Raw genomic sequence first — 17,791 nt, 5'->3', positions numbered from 1 at the left:
TTCCGCAGGTAGGTGACGTATTTTTATATCTACTTACACATCGGGGGCCTGGGGCAGGCAGTACCCACCAGCTTCCACTCTGACACTCTAGTCACCACCCAGCGAAGCTCTATTCGTGTGAGACACCCTTCCATATGCAAACTAGGATCTGATGGTATGGGTGATCCTACAGGGCTCCCACATGATCCAATGACTGCCCTCCCATTCTGACTCTATGGAAAACTCCATCTCCCCACTCCGTTGTACAGCAGTGGTGTTCTGCGGGCTGAGTGGGAACAGAGGGAGGAATGACACTAAGGAGGACCATTATCTATAGACAATTTTAAAACAATCAGGAAATTGACTAAAGGTCACTCCACTTTTTATCATCATGAAACATCAATTCTCAACAATGTCAAGGATAAAATATTCCTCCCTGCAAGGCAGACTGGCCCACCATCACCACTCCTTGGTGAACCACTGCTACTTAGGTTTCACTCCCTTTTGACCTTTAATCTGCCCCAGAACAGAATTAATCACCTCTTACTAAAGTCTTAACACACATCTGGGAGTTCCTGTTGTGGCGCAGCAAAAATGAATCCAACAAGAATCATGAGATTGCGGGTTCGATCCCTGGCCTTGCTCTGCGGGTTAAGGATCTGGCGTTGGGGTGAGCTGTGGTGTAGGTCACAGACGTGGCTCAGATCTGGTGTGGCTGTGGTGAAGACCAGCAGCTGTAGCTCCGATTGGACACCTAGCCTGGGAATCTCCATATGCCGTGGGTGCAGCCCTTTAAAAAAAACAAAAAAAAAACCAAAAAAAGCAGAGAGAGACATCTGAATCTCCTACCAGACCAAAAACATGTTTATCTCCAGCATGAACACACTTCCCCTTCTAGGCAGCTCTCCTTCAACAGTCTGCCTCAGCCTCTAGTAAGGTCCTCAGTGAGTGATGTGTGCCAAGTCCCACTTCACTTGTGTTGCTATGAGAAACAAACCACCATCATCACTGAGCCTTACACTCCCCCTCAGGCCAGAAGGGTAGGATAGGATATAGGATATGCATATGGATAGAATTTGAATAGAAAGGCTGACATTCACATGACACCATAATCTGGACCTAATTCTAATTTCCCACTTCTTAATCTTATTACTCTCCTCAAACAAACGACTTATACTCAGTGTATCTCTGCCTATTCCGCGTAAGTTTGTGTCTGGAGCCACCTAACTGCTAAGCCTCAGAAGGAAATTTAAACATTCGGTTGTGTTTCAGCGCTGTAGATGCAACAGATACTCAGTTTCATTGAATAAAACTAGGGACAATTAAGACATAAAAGAGCAGAATAAATTTTAATTATACAGCATTTTATTTTTTTAAAAAACTTTATCTTCGTAGAATACATTTTCACATTAGAGATCCCACAACAGGAAAACAACAACTTATTACTTATAATTTTATATTTGGGGACAGATTATTTTCAACAAGTAAAATAAACGCATGTGAACATTAAGTCTCAGTTTAGAATCTGTAACAACTTGAAACATCTATGATGGGACCTCTTCCCTACATGGAAGTTCTCTTTATTCAGAAACTCTCCAGGCTCCTCTTCCTGGGATTTAGAAATGAGTAATATGAAATATCAGCATTTCTAATTTTCTGATTTCCCCAGGACATGTAACCATCAGTAACTAGTATCAACTGAACAGAGAGGGGAAGTCTGTAAAAACGAAACACTGCCTACTTTTCCACAAAGTCTTTCCTTAGGAATTAACAGTCTTTCCCTTTCTCCATCATCCTAGGACAAATACAGAAGTGTGAGCAGATACTGAGAGTAATAAAGCTGAATTCCCTTTAAGAGTCTGATAAATGAAAAGGCAAAAGCTCATATGTAATGCTTAGTTACACCAAGTCTCGTGAGAAGCTGAGAGACACTGAGTCTTGTGAGAGCTCAGTCTCACAATTTCTTGGATATGATTCCTCTCAAATCTTTCCTCAAAGATTAAATTCCAAAAATAACCCACTGATTAGGAGAAGAGGTTTGTCTCACCAATGGACTTATCTGTTATTTCCTTCTTACTGTGAGCTGAATGGCATGACAGAGCAGAGGCAAGGAGGTGTACAATCAACTCTCAAGGTATTAGCTCTAAAAGCTCAGAGCTTCCACAACATGGCAACAGCTTTGCAGATACCCACATCATGATAGTTGAAATAACAAAGCCCAGCAAAGGTGAAAGCCGAGAGCGCCAAAAGGCCTGCCTTGGCAGCTTTCTGCAGTGCATCCCCTCGCACGTAGTCAGTAACGACTTGTCCAATGCCCCTAAAGATTAAAAAAAAAAAAAAAATCATGGTACAAATGAGAAACCACAAGTGACGTTAGAAACCAGTTAAAAATTTGGCTGCAAAAAAATAATCAGTCACAGTCAAAATGCAACTCATGGTAACAAGAATCATAAACTAAAATGAAGGCATCAAGTGTTTTGTTTTGCTTTTTTTTCCTTTTTCAGCCACACCTTCAGCATATGGAAATTCCTGGGCCAGATCCTTTAATACACTGCACCAGGCCAGGGATCAAACCTGCACCTTTGCAGTGAGTCTTCTCAGCCCACTGTGCCACAGTGGGAACTCCAAGTGTTTTCTAATGATATAGTAAAGACATCTTCCTATGCTTCAGACTCAATTTTCCAGTCATTTATATCAGAGACAGTAACTGACTGCTGCTCTATTTACCAGATCTTAGGGCTTTTATTTGTTTTTTTGGTTTTTTTGGTTGTGCCTGTGGCATGTGGAAATTCTTGGGTCAGGGGTCAAACCACTGCCACAGCAGTGACCTGAGCCATGAAAATGCAGTGACAATGTCATATCCACAGCCCACTGTACCACAAAGGAACTCCCTGTTTGTTTTTTTTAAATCAAAACAGCCTAGAGAGTGTTCATTAATTCAAAAAGAATTTATTGGGAGTTCCCATTGTGGCGCAGTGGTTAACGAATCCGACTAGGAACCATGAGGTTGTGGGTTCGATCCCTGACCTCCCTCAGTGGGTTAGGGATTCAGCGTTGCCATGAGCTGTGGTGTAGGTTGCAGACGCGGCTCGGATCCTGCGTTGCTGTGGCTCTGGCGTAGGCTGGCAGCTACAGCTCTGATTAGACCCCTAGCCTGGGAACCTCCATATGCCGTGGGAGCAGCTCAAGAAAAGGCAAAAAGACAAAAAGACAAAAAAAAAAAGAGAATTTATTAAGCAGATATTATGTGCCAGAATCTGTTACAATGTTGAGAGCAGAGCAAATAAGATAGGATTCCTGCCCTTACGGAACATACAATCTAGTGAAGAGAAAGAAAAGGACATATATGACATGAAGAAAGATTTCAGAAAGGATGGCTTGAATGAAAAGAACCTCCCAAACAAAAGTAACAATGACCTTGGCATCTTTGAGTAATAGTAAAAAGGTTATGTGGCTGGATAACAGGGAAATCAGAAGGCAGGGGCAGATCACAGAGGGCCCTGAAGGTCATGAAAAGGAGTTTGAATTTTGGTTGAAATATAATGGGAACCCAGAGATGTGCTTTATGTTGGGGTGACCCAAGTAAGGAATGACCTAATTTTACTTTTAAAATTTAATTTCAGGAGTTCCCGTCGTGGCGCAGTGGTTAACGAATCCGACTAGGAACCATGAGGTTGTGGGTTCGGTCCCTGCCCTTGCTCAGTGGGTTGACCATCCGGCGTTGCCGTGAGCTGTGGTGTAGGTTGCAGACGCGGCTCGGATCCCGCGTTGCTGTGGCTCTGGCGTAGGCCGGTGGCTACAGCTCCGATTCGACCCCTAGCCTGGGAACCTCCATATGCCGCGGGTGCGGCCCAAGAAATAGCAACAACAACAACAAAAAAGACAAAAAAAAATAAAGTCAGTAAAATTTAATTTCAGTTGTTTATTTTTTGTCCACACCTGTGGCATATAGAAGTTCCCAGGTCAGGGATCAAATCCAAGCCATGGCTTATGCCAGATCCCTTAACCCAATGTGCCACAGCGGGAACTTCCTTTTTACTTTAGGGCCACACCATGGCATACAGCAGTTCCTGAGCTAGGGGTCAAATTAGAGCTACAGCTGCTAGCAGGCAACACAGCCAGCCATGCCAGATCCACCAGATTCGAGCCTCGTCTGCAACCTAAACCACAGCGCACAGCAACACCAGATCCTTAACCCACTAAGTGGGGCCAGGAATCAAACCTGTGTCCTCATAGATACTAGTCACGTTCATTACCACTGAGCCACAACGGGAACTCCCCCACAGGAGGAATTTGTAATTTTACTGTTTTAAAATAACATTTCTAAGATATAACTCATGTACCATAAAATTAACAATTCTGTGGCTTCTGGTACACTCAGCAGAGTTGTGCAACATCATTATTTAATCCCAAAATATTTTCATCAAAAACAAACTCTGTACCCTTTGGTCTATCATCTAATCACCAATTTGTTTTCTGTCTCTACAGATTTGCTTATTCAGGACATTTTACATAAATGAAATATACAATATGTGGCCTTTTGTGTTGCATTTCTCTCACTTAGCACGGTTTTCAGGGTTCAGCCATGTTGCAGCATGGATCAGCACTTCAATCCTTTGTTTGGCCAAATGATATTCCTTTGTAAAAATATATCACATTTCATCTAGTTATTCATCAACTGAGAGACATGTGGATTATCACCACTTTTTGGCTATTATAAATAGAACACTGCTATGAACATTACTGTACAAGTTTTTGTGTGGGTGGGGATACGTTTTCACCTTGGGGGGTATACACCTAAAGGAATTGTTGAGTCTTAAGTAATTCTCTGTTGCTGACTGATAACTCTTTTGTTATCAAAACTTTCTGTTGGAACTGCCAAACGGTTTTCCAACAGTGCCTGCAACGTTTTATATTCCCAGCAGATATATGAGGACTCCAACTTCTGCATACTCTGAATCACTCTTTATTGTCCACCTTTTTATTTTTTTGGGGGGGGGGCTCACCTGTGGCAAGTGGAAATTCCCAGGCCAGGGATCGAACCTGCACCATAGCAGCAACCCAAGCCACTGCAGTGACAACACAGTATCCTTACCCTGCTGCACCACAAGAAAACTCCTACTATTCATCTTTTCGATTAGTCATCCCACCAGGTATAAAGCAGCATCACACTGTGGTTTTGATTTGCATTTCTCTCATAACAAATGATGTTGCGCAGTTTTTCGTGTGCCTGTTTACCATTTGCATATCTTCTTTGGAGAAAGATAATTCTACCTTTTAAAAAGGTCACTCTGGCTGTAGGGGTGAACGGACAGTAAAAAGCAGAAGGAAGGCAAGAAGAGAAACAGAAAACTAGTTAGGAAGCAAGAGAAGTAACCCAGGCAAGACTGCTGGCTTAACCTGGGCTGGTGACAAGGAAGATAGTGTGAACTGACAATTCAGACTATGCTTTGAGAATAGAACTAACAAAAAGAGTTGTTGGACTGGTTTTAGGTAAAACAAAAAGAAATAATGACTTTTAGGATTTTTGGCTTGAGCAATTAGATTTGTTTTTTGGGTTTTGGTTTTTTTGGGTTTTGTTTTGGTCTTTTGTCTTTCTAGGACTGCACCCAAGGCATATGGAAGTCCCCAGGGTAGGGATCGAATCGGAGCTGCAGCTACCTGCCTACACCACAGCCACAGCAATGCCAAATCTGAGCCTTCTGCAACCTATACCACAGCAACCTATACTACACCCGATCCTTAACTCAGAGAGAGGCCAGGGATCAAACCCATGTCCTTATGGATCCTAGTCGGGTTCGTTACCACTGAGCCACAACAGGAACTCCTTTAGCAACTAGATTTAATTGAGTTAGGAAAGAACAGGAGAGAAGGAGCTTTTGAGGGGAAACTAAAAGAGATTTGGGGGGAGGTAGTGATTTTTGGCAATATTAAGTTTGGGATGACTATCAGACATTCAAGTGAGTATATCAGTCAGACAACTGAAAATACACGTTTGCAGCTCAGATAAAAGAGGTCTGATCTGAGCTCACCTGGGGAAAGTATGTAGACAGAGAAATTTAAGAAAGTCAAGACTGGAGTTCCCATCGTGGAGCAGTGGTTAACGAATCCGACTAGGAACCATGAGGTTGCAGGTTCGGTCCCTGCCCTTGCTCAGTGGGTTAACGATCCGGCGTTGCCGTGAGCTGTGGTGTAGGTTGCAGACACGGCTCGGATCCTGTGTTGCTGTGGCTCTGGCGTAGGCCGGTGGCTACAGTTCCGATTCGACCCCTAGCCTGGGAACCTCCATATGCCGCAGGAGTGGCCCAAGAAATAGCAAAAAGACAAAAAAAAAAGAAAGCCAAGACTGAGTCCAGGGTTCAGATTTTATTATTCAGAGGTCATACAAGGGGAGATGGAGCTGGTAGAGGAGACTGAGAAAGTACAGCTGGTACAGTAAAGAAAACAAGGTGAGTACAGCATCTAGGAAGCCAAAGAAAAATTACTTAAGGAAGGAACAGTCAATTAAGTTGAATGCTGCTGAGTTCAAGTGGAGGACAAGAGCACAGACAACTGGATTTGGAAAAATGAAAGTCTTTGGTGATTTTGATAATGTAAATAATGTAAGGTAAGAGACTGGATGCTAAGGAACTAGAGCACAATTACAGACAACTCTTTCAAGTGTGTGTGCATGTGTGAGAGAGAGAGAAAAGGAAGAGACACTTAATGAAGTTCACTAAAGAAGTCAGTTGTAATTTTAAAAATGTATTACTTTAGAATCACCTCTTATTCTGATAAAATTTTTCACCAATTTAGATGGATCTCCTTCTAAGAAACATACATTAGAAAAGTTCTACTGTACCTGTGACCTAGTATTTCACAGGTAAGTGGAATCTTCTATTATGAAAGTCTATCTGGTTAAAGGGTAATTCTCTTAACCAAACCTAGAAAACTAGGTAAGCAAAATTCCCTTTAACTCCAACTAGAAAATAATTCTGACAAGTTATATAACTTCTCTGGGGTTTGGGTTTAGTTTCCACAACTGCAAAACAACAGGGTTGGTTAAGATACCCCTTGTAGTTCCTTGGCACCCTAATGGTTAAGGACTCAGAGTTGTCACTGCTGTGGCTGGGATTCAATCCCTGGCCCAGAAACTTCTGCATACTGCAGGTGCAGCCAAAAAGAAATAAATAAATACTGCCAAGTCCTTTCAGTTCTAACAATCCAAAAAAGCCTTCCCCGCCCATGACAGCCTATGGTCCTTGCAAAACAACATAAAATGGACAACTCAAGGAACCCAACAGTTACTAACAAACTTCCTAGAAGATTCATTAACTTGGAAAGTCTAACACACCACACCGAATAAAAAATAATAATAATAATAAAAAAACTGGAAATTTATTCATTCAACAAATATTCACCTAGTGCTATGTGTCGGGCACTGCTCTAGCCACTAAAGATATAAAAAATAAAAACAATCAAAAATTAACTACCACATTTCTTTTTCAAAAAAGGGTAAAACTAAACTAGAGTGTCCAGGAATGTACATCTGGGTGATAAAACTATCGATGTAAGAAACGTACGAAAGTGACTGCTATAAAAATCAGGATAAAATTGTTTCTGGTGGGAAGATGTTGAGCAGTTAAGACTGAGATGGAACACAAGGAAGAGGCTTCTGGAATAAGTGGCAAAGGTCTATTTCTTGATCTGGGTGGAATTACTGTTATAATAATTCATTAAGCCGTAGATTTGATTCTCATGATTTTTTTGTATCTGTGCACAGACAAGGGATATACAAGATAACATACAGATGTAAAGTGTATTAGAAGTAAATAAATGGTACTGAGACAAATTAAGATAAGGTAGAGGGAGTTTCCATTGTGGCTCAGTGGGTTAAGAACCTGACACTCTCTCTCTGGAGATACAGGTTCAATCCCTGGCCTGGATCAGTGGATTAAGGATCCTGCACTGCCACAAGCTGCAGCAAAGGTCGAAGATAAGGCTCAGATCCAGCATTGCTGTGGCTGCGGCCAGCAGCTGCAGCTCCAATACAACCCCTAGCCTGGAAACCTCAACATGCTGCAGACCATAAAAAGAAAACAAACAAACAAACAAACAAACAAACAACAACAACAAAAAGCCAGGGGAGAGGCATAAAGAATGTTGGGAAGGACACTGCAATTTTGAGTAAGTAGTTAGAAACAGCTTCACTGAGAGGGTAGCATTTAAGATGTGAAGAAAATGAGGCAACAATCCAAGTACATAACTAGAAAAAAAGAGTTTCAGGCAGAAAAAAATAAGAGTAAAGCTCTGAGACCTGGTGTGTCCCTGGCCTGTTCGGGATTGTCAAAGAGGCCAGTGTGAATGTGGGAGAGAACCACTGAAGATGGGGAAAAGAAGGGGCCAGGCCATGCGAAGTCTGAAGACCACTGTAAAAATCTGACTTTTAGTATGAATAAGCTTAGGAGACAACAAACGGTTTCGAGGGGCGGGGGTGTCTTGACCTGACAACATTTTAAGAGGATCACAGAGGCTGCTGTGTTGAAAACACAGAAGGGAGGCCAGTTAGGAGGCTACTTTTGGAATTAAGGATAATGACAATGACCAGGTTTGGGGCTGGAACAAACAGAATAGGAATGTCATTAACTCAGATGGGCAAGAGCACTGGGAGGAGAGCTCTAGGGGAGATCAGGCATCAGATAGGCATGTGGATACATAAACCTGGGCATAGAAATAGTGCATATATATTTTCTTTCTTTATTTATTTTTTTGGTCTTTTTGTCTTTTTAGGGCCACACCCACGGCATATGGAGGTTTCTAGGCTAGGGATTGAATCAGAGCTGTAGCCTCTGGCCTACACCAGAGCCATAGCAATGCCAGATCCGAGCTGCATCTTTGACCTACACCATAGCTCACGGCAACACCGGATCCATAACCCACTGAGCAAGGCCAGGGATCAAACCTGCAACCTCATGGTTCCCAGTTGGATTTGTTCCCGCTGCGCCACGACGGGAACTCCCATATACATTTTAATGTTCTCTTCAGGTCCTGAGAATCTCAGTCAACTTCTCCCTCATGTGCAATAGTGAGACAAGCTCAGAGCAAACACACTGAACAGATAATGTAACACTCAAAGGACTGCTGTACTTGCCAGTGACCATGGAGAGTGAGGGCTGCGGCCAGGGAGTAGTCCATCGCAGAGCAAGGATTCAAATAAGCGGCTGGAAGTAGGCCCAGGAGCAAAACACTGACAACCCTCTCACCAGTCCAGTGGAGAGATGCAGCCTTGGAATTAGCTATAGAGAGGATGGACCAGAGTCATAAGAGTTGTAATAGGGACACACATCTCAACATTTGCCACAAAACCAACCAAATTGACAGAATGGCAAACAAAATGCAGATGACTTAACTCTGAGCACAGAGGTAAGATAAAGAAGGTAAATGAGATACAATCTCCTTTCTTTGCACTGTCCTAGCACAGGGTGTCTCAATGCCTACATGTACTGACTAGAAAACACATCCACTTTGCTTTTAGGCAAAAACATGGAAGAAGTATCTCTGCAGAATTACTAACCTTGGACTTCAGTGTAATGGACAGATATCTTATGAATACATGTTGCTGACACCTGAGGAATTCCTTGATATTACTGTTTTATTTACACCTAATCTTTGTTAAGTAAAGCAATATTAAAAATCTCCCCACTGGAGTTCCTGTCGTGGTGCAGTGGTTAACGAATCCGACTAGGAACCACGAGGTTGCAGGTTCGATCCCTGGCCTTGCTCAGTGGGTTAAGGATCCAATGTTGCTGCGAGCTGTGGTGTAGGTCACAGACGCGGCTCGGATCCTGCGTTGCTGTGGCTATGGCGTAGGTCGGTGGCTACAGCTCCAATTCGACCCCTAACCTGGGAACCTCCACATGCCGCAGGTGCGGCCCTCGATAAAGACAAAAAGAAAGAAAAAAAAAATCTTCCCCAAAGAAAATTAAACCAGGAGATCTCGTCGTGGCTCGGTGGAAACAAATATGACTACCATCCATGAGGATGCAGGTTTAATCCCTGGCCTTGTTCAGTGGGTCAAGGATCTGGTGTCGCTGTGAGCTGTGGTGTAGGTTGTAGATGCAGCTCAGATCCACAGCACTGCTGTGGCTGTGTGGTCTGCAGGTGTAGCTCCAATTTGACCCCTAGCCTGGGAACCTCCATAGACCATGGGTACAACCCTAAAAAGACAAAAAAAAAAAAAAGGAATCAAGAGAAGTTTTTATCTCTGTAATATATTGATCTTTCTAGACTTTAAAAATGAAAATAGGGAGTTCCCGTCGTGGCGCAGTGGTTGGCGAATCCGACTGGGAACCATGAGGTTGCGGGTTCGGTCCCTGCCCTTGCTCAGTGGGTTAACGATCCGGCGTTGCCGTGAGCTGTGGTGTAGGTTGCAGACACGGCTCGGATCCCGCGTTGCTGTGGCTCTGGCGTAGGCCGGTGGCCATGGCTCCGATTCAACCCCTAGCCTGGGAACCTCCATATGCCGCGAGAGCGGCCCAAGAAATGGCAAAAAGACAAAAAAAGAAAAAGAAAATACAGCTAACATTATTTACCCACTTATATTTTAAGAATAATTTTAACATCAAAATAGTATTCATTCAAGAAATGCCATGATTTTTTTTAATGCCATATTTTAATATCCACCTAAATAAAAATAAACATGTTAGAGTCCCCTTGTGGCACAATGGGTTAAGGAACTGGCCTTGTCACTGCAGCAGCTTGGATTGCTACTGTGGCACAGGTTCGATTCCTGACCTGGGGAACTTCCACAGGCCAATTACAGCTATAAATATGCAGGACTTTTTAAACTGTCTACTATTCTAAATTATTCATATCTGGAGCCTTTCCATTAGCTAAATAAAATGTAGCTAAACTATACTGAACCAACTCTTCCTGCAGAGCTATTTTCTTTTTAAAAAAATAAAAATTTTGAAGACTTAGACCAGAAGGTTCTGTACAAGTGTAAATGGCACCATTCAAGCTGCTAGCATTATGTGCCCAAATGTTTAGGTCAGGTCCTCACTGGACAGAGTTGAACACAATAGTTTCCGTCAGAGACAGCAGGTCCTGCAAAGGCGTGATGTCCAGCCCAGATGAAGATGGACATACCCTGGTGGCTGCGTGACAGGTGAATGTGCTGTACTCCACACCATCCCGGGGAAGGTCGGTCCTGGAGAAATGCTGAGACATGAGCAGGTCTGACCACTGAGGTCCGGAGGACCAGAGCTGAGGAAAGAGACATCGGGGGGAACATAAGCACCTCTTCTTTAACAGAACACTTTTGAAATAAACAGGCAAGCTATTTAACCCCAAATAGGGAATAACCATTTCACCTGTAAAATGAGGACAGCATCTCTTCTGTTGGGCTGTTATGAGAGTAGCCATTAAAAGACTGAAAAATCAATGAGCACTTAGGGAAAAGGGTTTCACTTTCACTAATTAAAAAAAATTAATTATAGCTCCTTTCTCTTCCAATTTATTCATCTATTCATCCACCAAACATTTACCACACGCAAGACTATACGAGTTCCCGTTTGGCTCAGCAACAATGAACCTGACTAGTATCCATGAGGACACAGGTTCAATCCCCTTGGCCTCACTCAGTGGGTTCAGGATCCGGCATTGCCATGAGCTGCGGTGCAGGTCAAAGATGTGGCTCAGATCTGGTGTTGTGGTGGCTGTGGGTAGGCTGGCAGCTGCAGCTCCAATTCCACCCCGAGCCTGGGAACTTCCATATACCTCAGCTGCGGGCCTAACAAGAAAGACTGTGCTTTGCACTAGAGCAAGAGAGGAAAAGACAAAATCTTTGTCCACAAGGAATTCAGTCTACTTTGAGAAATACCACCTCCCATTTCTTTCTGTCCTCTTTCAGATCTTGTCTTTTGGTTAAAAAATAGGCAGACCTAAGTTTACCCAATCCTACCAATACTGGCTGTGAGATGATGAGCAATTAAGGTAAACAAACTCTCCAAGCCTCAATATCCTCACTTGTAAAATGAAAATACTGGTGCTTACTTCGTAATACCCCATCAAAAATTAAATAATATATGTAACATATTCAGCGTAATTCCTAGACTGTTATAAGTACTCGATAAAATGTAGTTTCTCTCCTACACCTTTAACCTTTCCTCCCTTTCTACTGACCATTTTCAGGCCACTGATGTAGTATACTTAACCCTTCCACTGATCCTGTGGCCTCTAATAGGCCTTTCTGTGTCACCTGGGCATTGATGGCTTCTCCTTCCTTTCTTTCTCTGACAGAACTCTCTTCCACTTCTCCCTTTGATTCTGTGACCATTATGTATCAGTCTCCTCCTGCATCTACTCTTATGTTTGCCCAGGACTCTTATCATCTGCCCACTGCTCTCTTGCTTCCTATGCCCACCTCTAGACATTCTGTCCACTCAATTTCTTTTTTTTTTTGTCTTTTGTTGTTGTTTTTGTTGTTGTTGTTGTTGCTATTTCTTGGGCCGCTCCCGCGGCATATGGAGGTTCCCAGGCTAGGGGTTGAATCGGAGCTGTAGCCACCGGCCTATGCCAGAGCCACAGCAACGCGGGATCCGAGCTGCGTCTGCAACCTACACCACAGCTCACGGCAACGCCGGATCGTTAACCCACTGAGCACGGGCAGGGACCGAACCCGCAACCTCATGGTTCCTAGTCGGATTCGTTAACCACTGCGTCACGACGGGAACTCCATGTCCACTCAATTTCTAATGCCTTCAAGGCCTCTCCCCTAAGATACTTTACATGGTCCACAAACTCACCATGGCAAAAACTAAAATCACAGGAGTTCCCTTCGTGGCTCAGCAGTTAACAAATCCGACTAGGATCCATGAAGATGGGGGTTCGATCCTTGGTTTGAGCCTTGTTCAGTGGGTTAAGGAAGGATCTGGGGCTGCTCTGAGTTGTGGTGTAGGTCGCAGACGCAGCTCAGATCCTGAATTGCTGTAGCTGTGGTTTGGGCCGATAGCTGTAGCTCCAACTCCACCCTTAGCCTGGGAACGTCCATATGCCACAAGTATGGCCCTAAAAACCAAAAACCAAAACAAACAAACAAAAAAATCCCTAAAATCACCATTCAATTCACTGTCTCATTTAAACTTGTCTCCTATTTGCATGTTTCCCACTTAACTTCCCGACATTCCAACCTCTCTTTAACCTAACCCAGACATTTGGAAGTCATATAGGTCTTTCCCTCTAAAACTCAGTCAACTGACAAATCATATTGATGTATCTCTTTAACATTCCTTAAGACAGTCTTCTCTAAAAGAACTACTTTACAAGTTCAGGACCTCACCATCCTTGCCTAGACTACTGTACAGTGTCTTATCTGGTGTCCCTGAGTCATGTCTAAGCCTGCCTCATCTCCCATGACGGTTACCCACATTGTTACCAAAGTGGTCAATCTAAACTGCAAATCTAGGAGTTCCCATTGTGGCTCAGTGGCTAACGAACCCGACTATCATCCACTAGGATGAGGGTTCAATCCCTGACCTCACTCAGTGGGTTAAGGATCCGGTGTTGCTGTGAGGTATGGTGAAGGTCACAGATGGGCTTGGATCCCGAGTTGCTGTGACTCTGGCATAGGCTGGTGGCTACAGCTCTAATTGGACCCCTAGACTGGGAACCTCCATATGCCGCAGGTGTGGCCCTTTTAAAAAGACCCCCCCCCCCAAAAAAAACCCTGCAAATATATAGGTCAAATCTTTCAGTGGCTCCCCTTCACACAAAGTAAAATGCATACTTTTTTTTTTTTAGGGCCACACTTGTAGCATATGTAAGTTCCCAGACTAGGGGTCGAATCAGAGCTGTAGCTGCTGGCCACAGCCATGCCAGATCCAAGCCATGTCTATGACCTACACCACAGCTCATGGCAACACCGATCCTTAACCCACCATCAAGGCCAGGGATCAAACCCGAGTCCTCATGGATACCAGCCAGGTTTGTAACCCGCTGAATCCCAATGGGAACTCCCAAAATGCGTACTTCTCATCAAGGTAAGTTCTTCTGTGATTTTATTTCAATTCACCTTTCCAGAACCATGCCATTCATCACCCTGAGCTTCGCATTCTAATACCCAATTTGTCTTCTCTCATAACAAGCAGTTTCTATATATAACTTCCTCATTGCTTTTGCTCACCCCAGTAGCTCTAACTATAATACCCTGTGCCCTTTTTCCTGTGCCTTTCCTCACTTTCAAGACTCAAATCAGGGAATTCCTGTCGTGGCTCAGCAGAAACGAATCTGACTAGCATCCATGGGGATGCAGGTTCGATCCCTGGCTTTGCTCAGCAGGTTAAGGATCCAGTGTGTGGTGTAGGTTGCACACTCGGCTCAGATCCTGCATTGCTGTGGCTGGGGTGTAGGCCAGCAACTACAGCTCTGATTCCACCCCTTGCCTGGGAACTTCCATATGCCACTGATGTGGCCCTAAAACGAAACACACACACACACGACTCAAATCAACCCATCTCCTTCAGGAACCGAGGCAAGAAAATTCTTCTAAAACACAAGGCCAATACATTCTTCCTCTGGACTAGCATCCAGTTTACATAAAGCACAAAAGTTTTTGCTTCATGTTAAATTATTTTTACACGTATTTTCCCTATAAAAATGAAAACTCTTTGAGAGCTGGAATTATGTGTCATTCACATTTGTATGCCAACCATACTACAATGCCTGGTCTAACACCCATGCCCACTTCAATAATTATCAAAATGAACTCCAGGGGAAAAGGGCAAGACTTAGACTGGAACTTAGATCCCGGCACTCTTCCGATTCAGGGTGGGAGCATTCTCAAGACAGTAAGTCGGGAGAAAAAGAGAACTCTTATGAATACCCTGAGCAGGACTGCAACTTTCAGAAGGAACTCTCTTTCAGATTATCCCATCACGGCGCCAGCCCAGAGCAGGGGAGATATGCACTCAGGTGAACACCTGGGTCCACAGCTGGTCTTTGCTGTAGTTTCGGCAGGAGCCAGAACAGCCAAAGGAGAAGGGATCCCCTGCTCCAGAGATCTCATCGCCCAGCAGACGAATCCTCACCGCATCCTTTCCCCGGCAGGAGGCTACTCTAAGAACCTCCGGCTGCCCAGATCCCTCACCTCCTCCTCCTCGGGCACCGCAAAGAACACTGAGCCTCCAGAGAGTCGCCATGTCTTTCCTGAAGGCTCAAGGTCATCCCGCAACCCGGAAGCAGTCACTCAACAACATCCACCCAGTGACGACGAAAGAAAACGACCAAAGAAAAGAAAAGCGCCGGTGAACCGGAAGTCGGGGGTCGGCACGCGCCCGCTGCACAGGCGCACACAGATCCGACGAAAGGTCGCGAGGCTGACGCAGAAGATGGCGGAGCTGGGTGAGGCGGACGAGGCCGAGTTGCAGCGCCTGGTGGCGGCCGAACAGCAGAAGGCGCAGTTCACTGCACAGGTTTGGGGACGGGAACTAGTGTGAGAAGGAAGGCGGGTCAGGTACAGGTCCCCGGCACCCGCGGAGTTCCGAACGCTGGCGGCGCGAAGAGGCCGCCCGAGGCTCCGTCCTTGCAGCGCCGGGTTTCCTTCACCAAAGTAACGAGTCAGTCCTGCCACTGGTGACCCATAGTGTTCAGTTGCCTGCTAAGCACACCTAGCGTGGGGGGAAGAAAAGTTCCGGCGAGGCAAGTGCACGGGAGCTTAGTTTGGACGCTGTCTATCTAGGCTGGCATTCGGAAGATTCGGGTTATAATCCTGTCTGCTCTTTACAGGGCCCGTGCCCGTAGACAAAACATTCATCCACCGTAGGACTTGATTTCGCAGTCGCCGGCTGCCTCACTGTTGATGGTGAGGCTCATATGCCGTAATGAATTTGAAAACGAAGCAGTAGAGAATTATTAGAAAGAGGTGGGCTCTGAAGTAGTCACTCTAGACTATTTAGAACCAGAGCTTTGTAGCCCCTTAGGCATGTTTCAGACCCTGGCGTGGTCCTTTACTGGCAGCATGGCTTTGGTTCAGTTAGTTAACCGCGCCTCTTAAATGGAGGTGAAAGTCATCTTTTAGGACCGCAGAAGGGATTGACTGAATGCTTAGTACCCAGCCTCCCAAAATAGTTAAATGGCCCTCTGTAAATTGTTATTCCTCTTTTTGGGGAGGAGTGGGGTGGTGGGAAGGGGAGGGTTCATGGTAGTAGTAAGAACCCTGGTTAGAAATCTCTGGCTCCTGGTTGTCCCTGGTGGCCTAGCGGTTAGGGATTCGGTTGTGACTCGGGTTGATTCCTGGCCCAGGAGAGCTTCCGTATGTCACAGGAGCGGCAAAAGAAAAAAAGTCTGGGTCCTGAACATTGTGAAAATGCACACATGTTCTGTGCCTGTTTGTGCATTTTTCCGTAGATTAGATCCATAACCTTTATCGGATTCTCAAATATGTCCATAAGCCCCCACCCCACCCCCACGTAAAAAAAAAAAAAAATGTAATTACTAGAAATAGTTTTGGAATGAGATAGGTGCAGTGGTTTGGGAGAGTTAATTGGTTCCATACTTTACCACTTTTCACTGGGGCTAGTTTAAGAATATAAAAGGTGGAGTTCCTGTAGTGGCTCAGTGGTTAATGAATCCGACTAGGAACCATGAGGTTGCGGGTTCTATCCCTGGCCTTGCTCAGTGGGTTGAGGATCTGGCGTGGCCACGAGCTGTGGTGTAGCTTGCAGACATGGCTCTGGTGTAGGCTGGCAGCTACAGCTCCAATTAGACCCCTAGCCTGGGAACATCCATATGCCACGGGCTCAGCCCTAAAAAAGACCACCCCAAAATTTTAAAAACGCATGTATATAAAAGATATTGATCCTGCCTGAAATTTTACAAATGGGGACTGGATACAATTAGAAAATTTTAAAAATCTTTAGGGAGGGCATTCCGGGAGTATGAAGAGTAATGTTGAGTATGTGTGTGGACCTCCATCAGTATGGAGTAGGGTTAAATAATATGCCCTGAGTGGCTGACAGAAATTGATGCATTTGGCCAATACTGGAGTGACTTGATGGAAAAATACTTCTGTAATTACCAAGGAGGAGAAAAATAGAAAAGGAGAGGGTAAAAGGATTGTTGCGATGTAGGGATGAGGATCTGGACCATACTGGTGACAAATTAGGAAGTGAGGAAAGAATGAATGATTTAATCGGGTGACAGAAGATGAAATTAGAAAATTAGCAGTTTGGTCTGTCTGCAGACCCCAGTGGTTACTGTTATTCTTTCTTCTTAGGTGCATCACTTCATGGAGCTATGTTGGGATAAATGTGTGGAGAAGCCGGGGAATCGCCTAGACTCTCGCACTGAAAACTGTCTCTCTAGCTGCGTGGACCGCTTCATTGACACCACTCTTGCTATCACCAGTCGGTTTGCCCAGATTGTACAGAAAGGAGGGCAGTAGGCCATCCCCTGAGAGAATGATAGAAGCAGCAAAGGACTTATTTTTAAGCAGATTGAAGAACCAGTGGGGAAAGACTGTCAACCTTTTGTCAACTTCAGGCTATTACCAAGCTTGTTGGTGCTAAAAAGTAACAGATCGAATGTTCAAAAAGTGAGATTTATTTATTTGGAATTCAGAAATTCCACCTTGTATCACAACAGTTATTCAATAAATGTGAGTTCTCCAACTTTTTTTTTTTAATCTCATTTTAGGATTTAATATATAGATCTGATTGGCAGGAACACTAGAAATAACTATGTTCCAAGGCCAGTAGTGCAAATGGGAGAGCTTACGTTTTGAAGAGCCACCCTAAGCCATATTTAAGGGGACTAGAAGAACCATCAAATCCTTAGC

The 17,791-nt window shown here is 44.4% G+C and overlaps 2 protein-coding genes across 2 annotated transcripts; one reads left to right on the top strand and one right to left on the bottom strand.

Annotated features, from left to right (window-relative positions):
* Positions 1-1,322: 1,322 nt before the first annotated feature.
* SDHD (succinate dehydrogenase complex subunit D) lies at positions 1,323-15,232 on the bottom strand. Its single transcript, XM_047751824.1, has 4 exons — positions 15,104-15,232; positions 11,107-11,223; positions 9,110-9,254; positions 1,323-2,296 (listed from the first exon to the last, which is right to left on the bottom strand). The coding sequence occupies exons 1-4, from the start codon at positions 15,153-15,155 to the stop codon at positions 2,131-2,133; spliced, it is 480 nt and encodes a 159-aa protein (XP_047607780.1). The 5' UTR covers positions 15,156-15,232; the 3' UTR covers positions 1,323-2,130.
* Positions 15,233-15,274: 42 nt separating this feature from the next.
* On the top strand, positions 15,275-17,624 carry TIMM8B (translocase of inner mitochondrial membrane 8 homolog B). Its single transcript, XM_047751825.1, has 2 exons — positions 15,275-15,428; positions 17,231-17,624. The coding sequence occupies exons 1-2, from the start codon at positions 15,345-15,347 to the stop codon at positions 17,396-17,398; spliced, it is 252 nt and encodes an 83-aa protein (XP_047607781.1). The 5' UTR covers positions 15,275-15,344; the 3' UTR covers positions 17,399-17,624.
* The last annotated feature ends 167 nt before the right edge of the window (positions 17,625-17,791 follow it).

Source organism: Phacochoerus africanus, chromosome 11 (genome assembly GCF_016906955.1).
Source record: "Phacochoerus africanus isolate WHEZ1 chromosome 11, ROS_Pafr_v1, whole genome shotgun sequence".
NCBI lineage: Eukaryota > Metazoa > Chordata > Mammalia > Artiodactyla > Suidae > Phacochoerus > Phacochoerus africanus.
This window is presented reverse-complemented; position numbering and strand designations above follow the sequence as displayed.

Coding starts and splice junctions, on each gene's coding strand:
- SDHD (XM_047751824.1), bottom strand. CDS start 15,155: ATGGCGACTCTCTGGAGGCTCAGTGTTCTTTGCGGTGCCCGAGGAGGA. Junction 9,255..11,106: donor CCTGTCACGCAGCCACCAGG/GTATGTCCATCT, acceptor TCCTCTCTATAG/CTAATTCCAAGGCTGCATCT. Junction 2,297..9,109: donor CTCACTCTCCATGGTCACTG/GCAAGTACAGCA, acceptor TTTAATCTTTAG/GGGCATTGGACAAGTCGTTA.
- TIMM8B (XM_047751825.1), top strand. CDS start 15,345: ATGGCGGAGCTGGGTGAGGCGGACGAGGCCGAGTTGCAGCGCCTGGTG. Junction 15,429..17,230: donor AGGCGCAGTTCACTGCACAG/GTTTGGGGACGG, acceptor CTTTCTTCTTAG/GTGCATCACTTCATGGAGCT.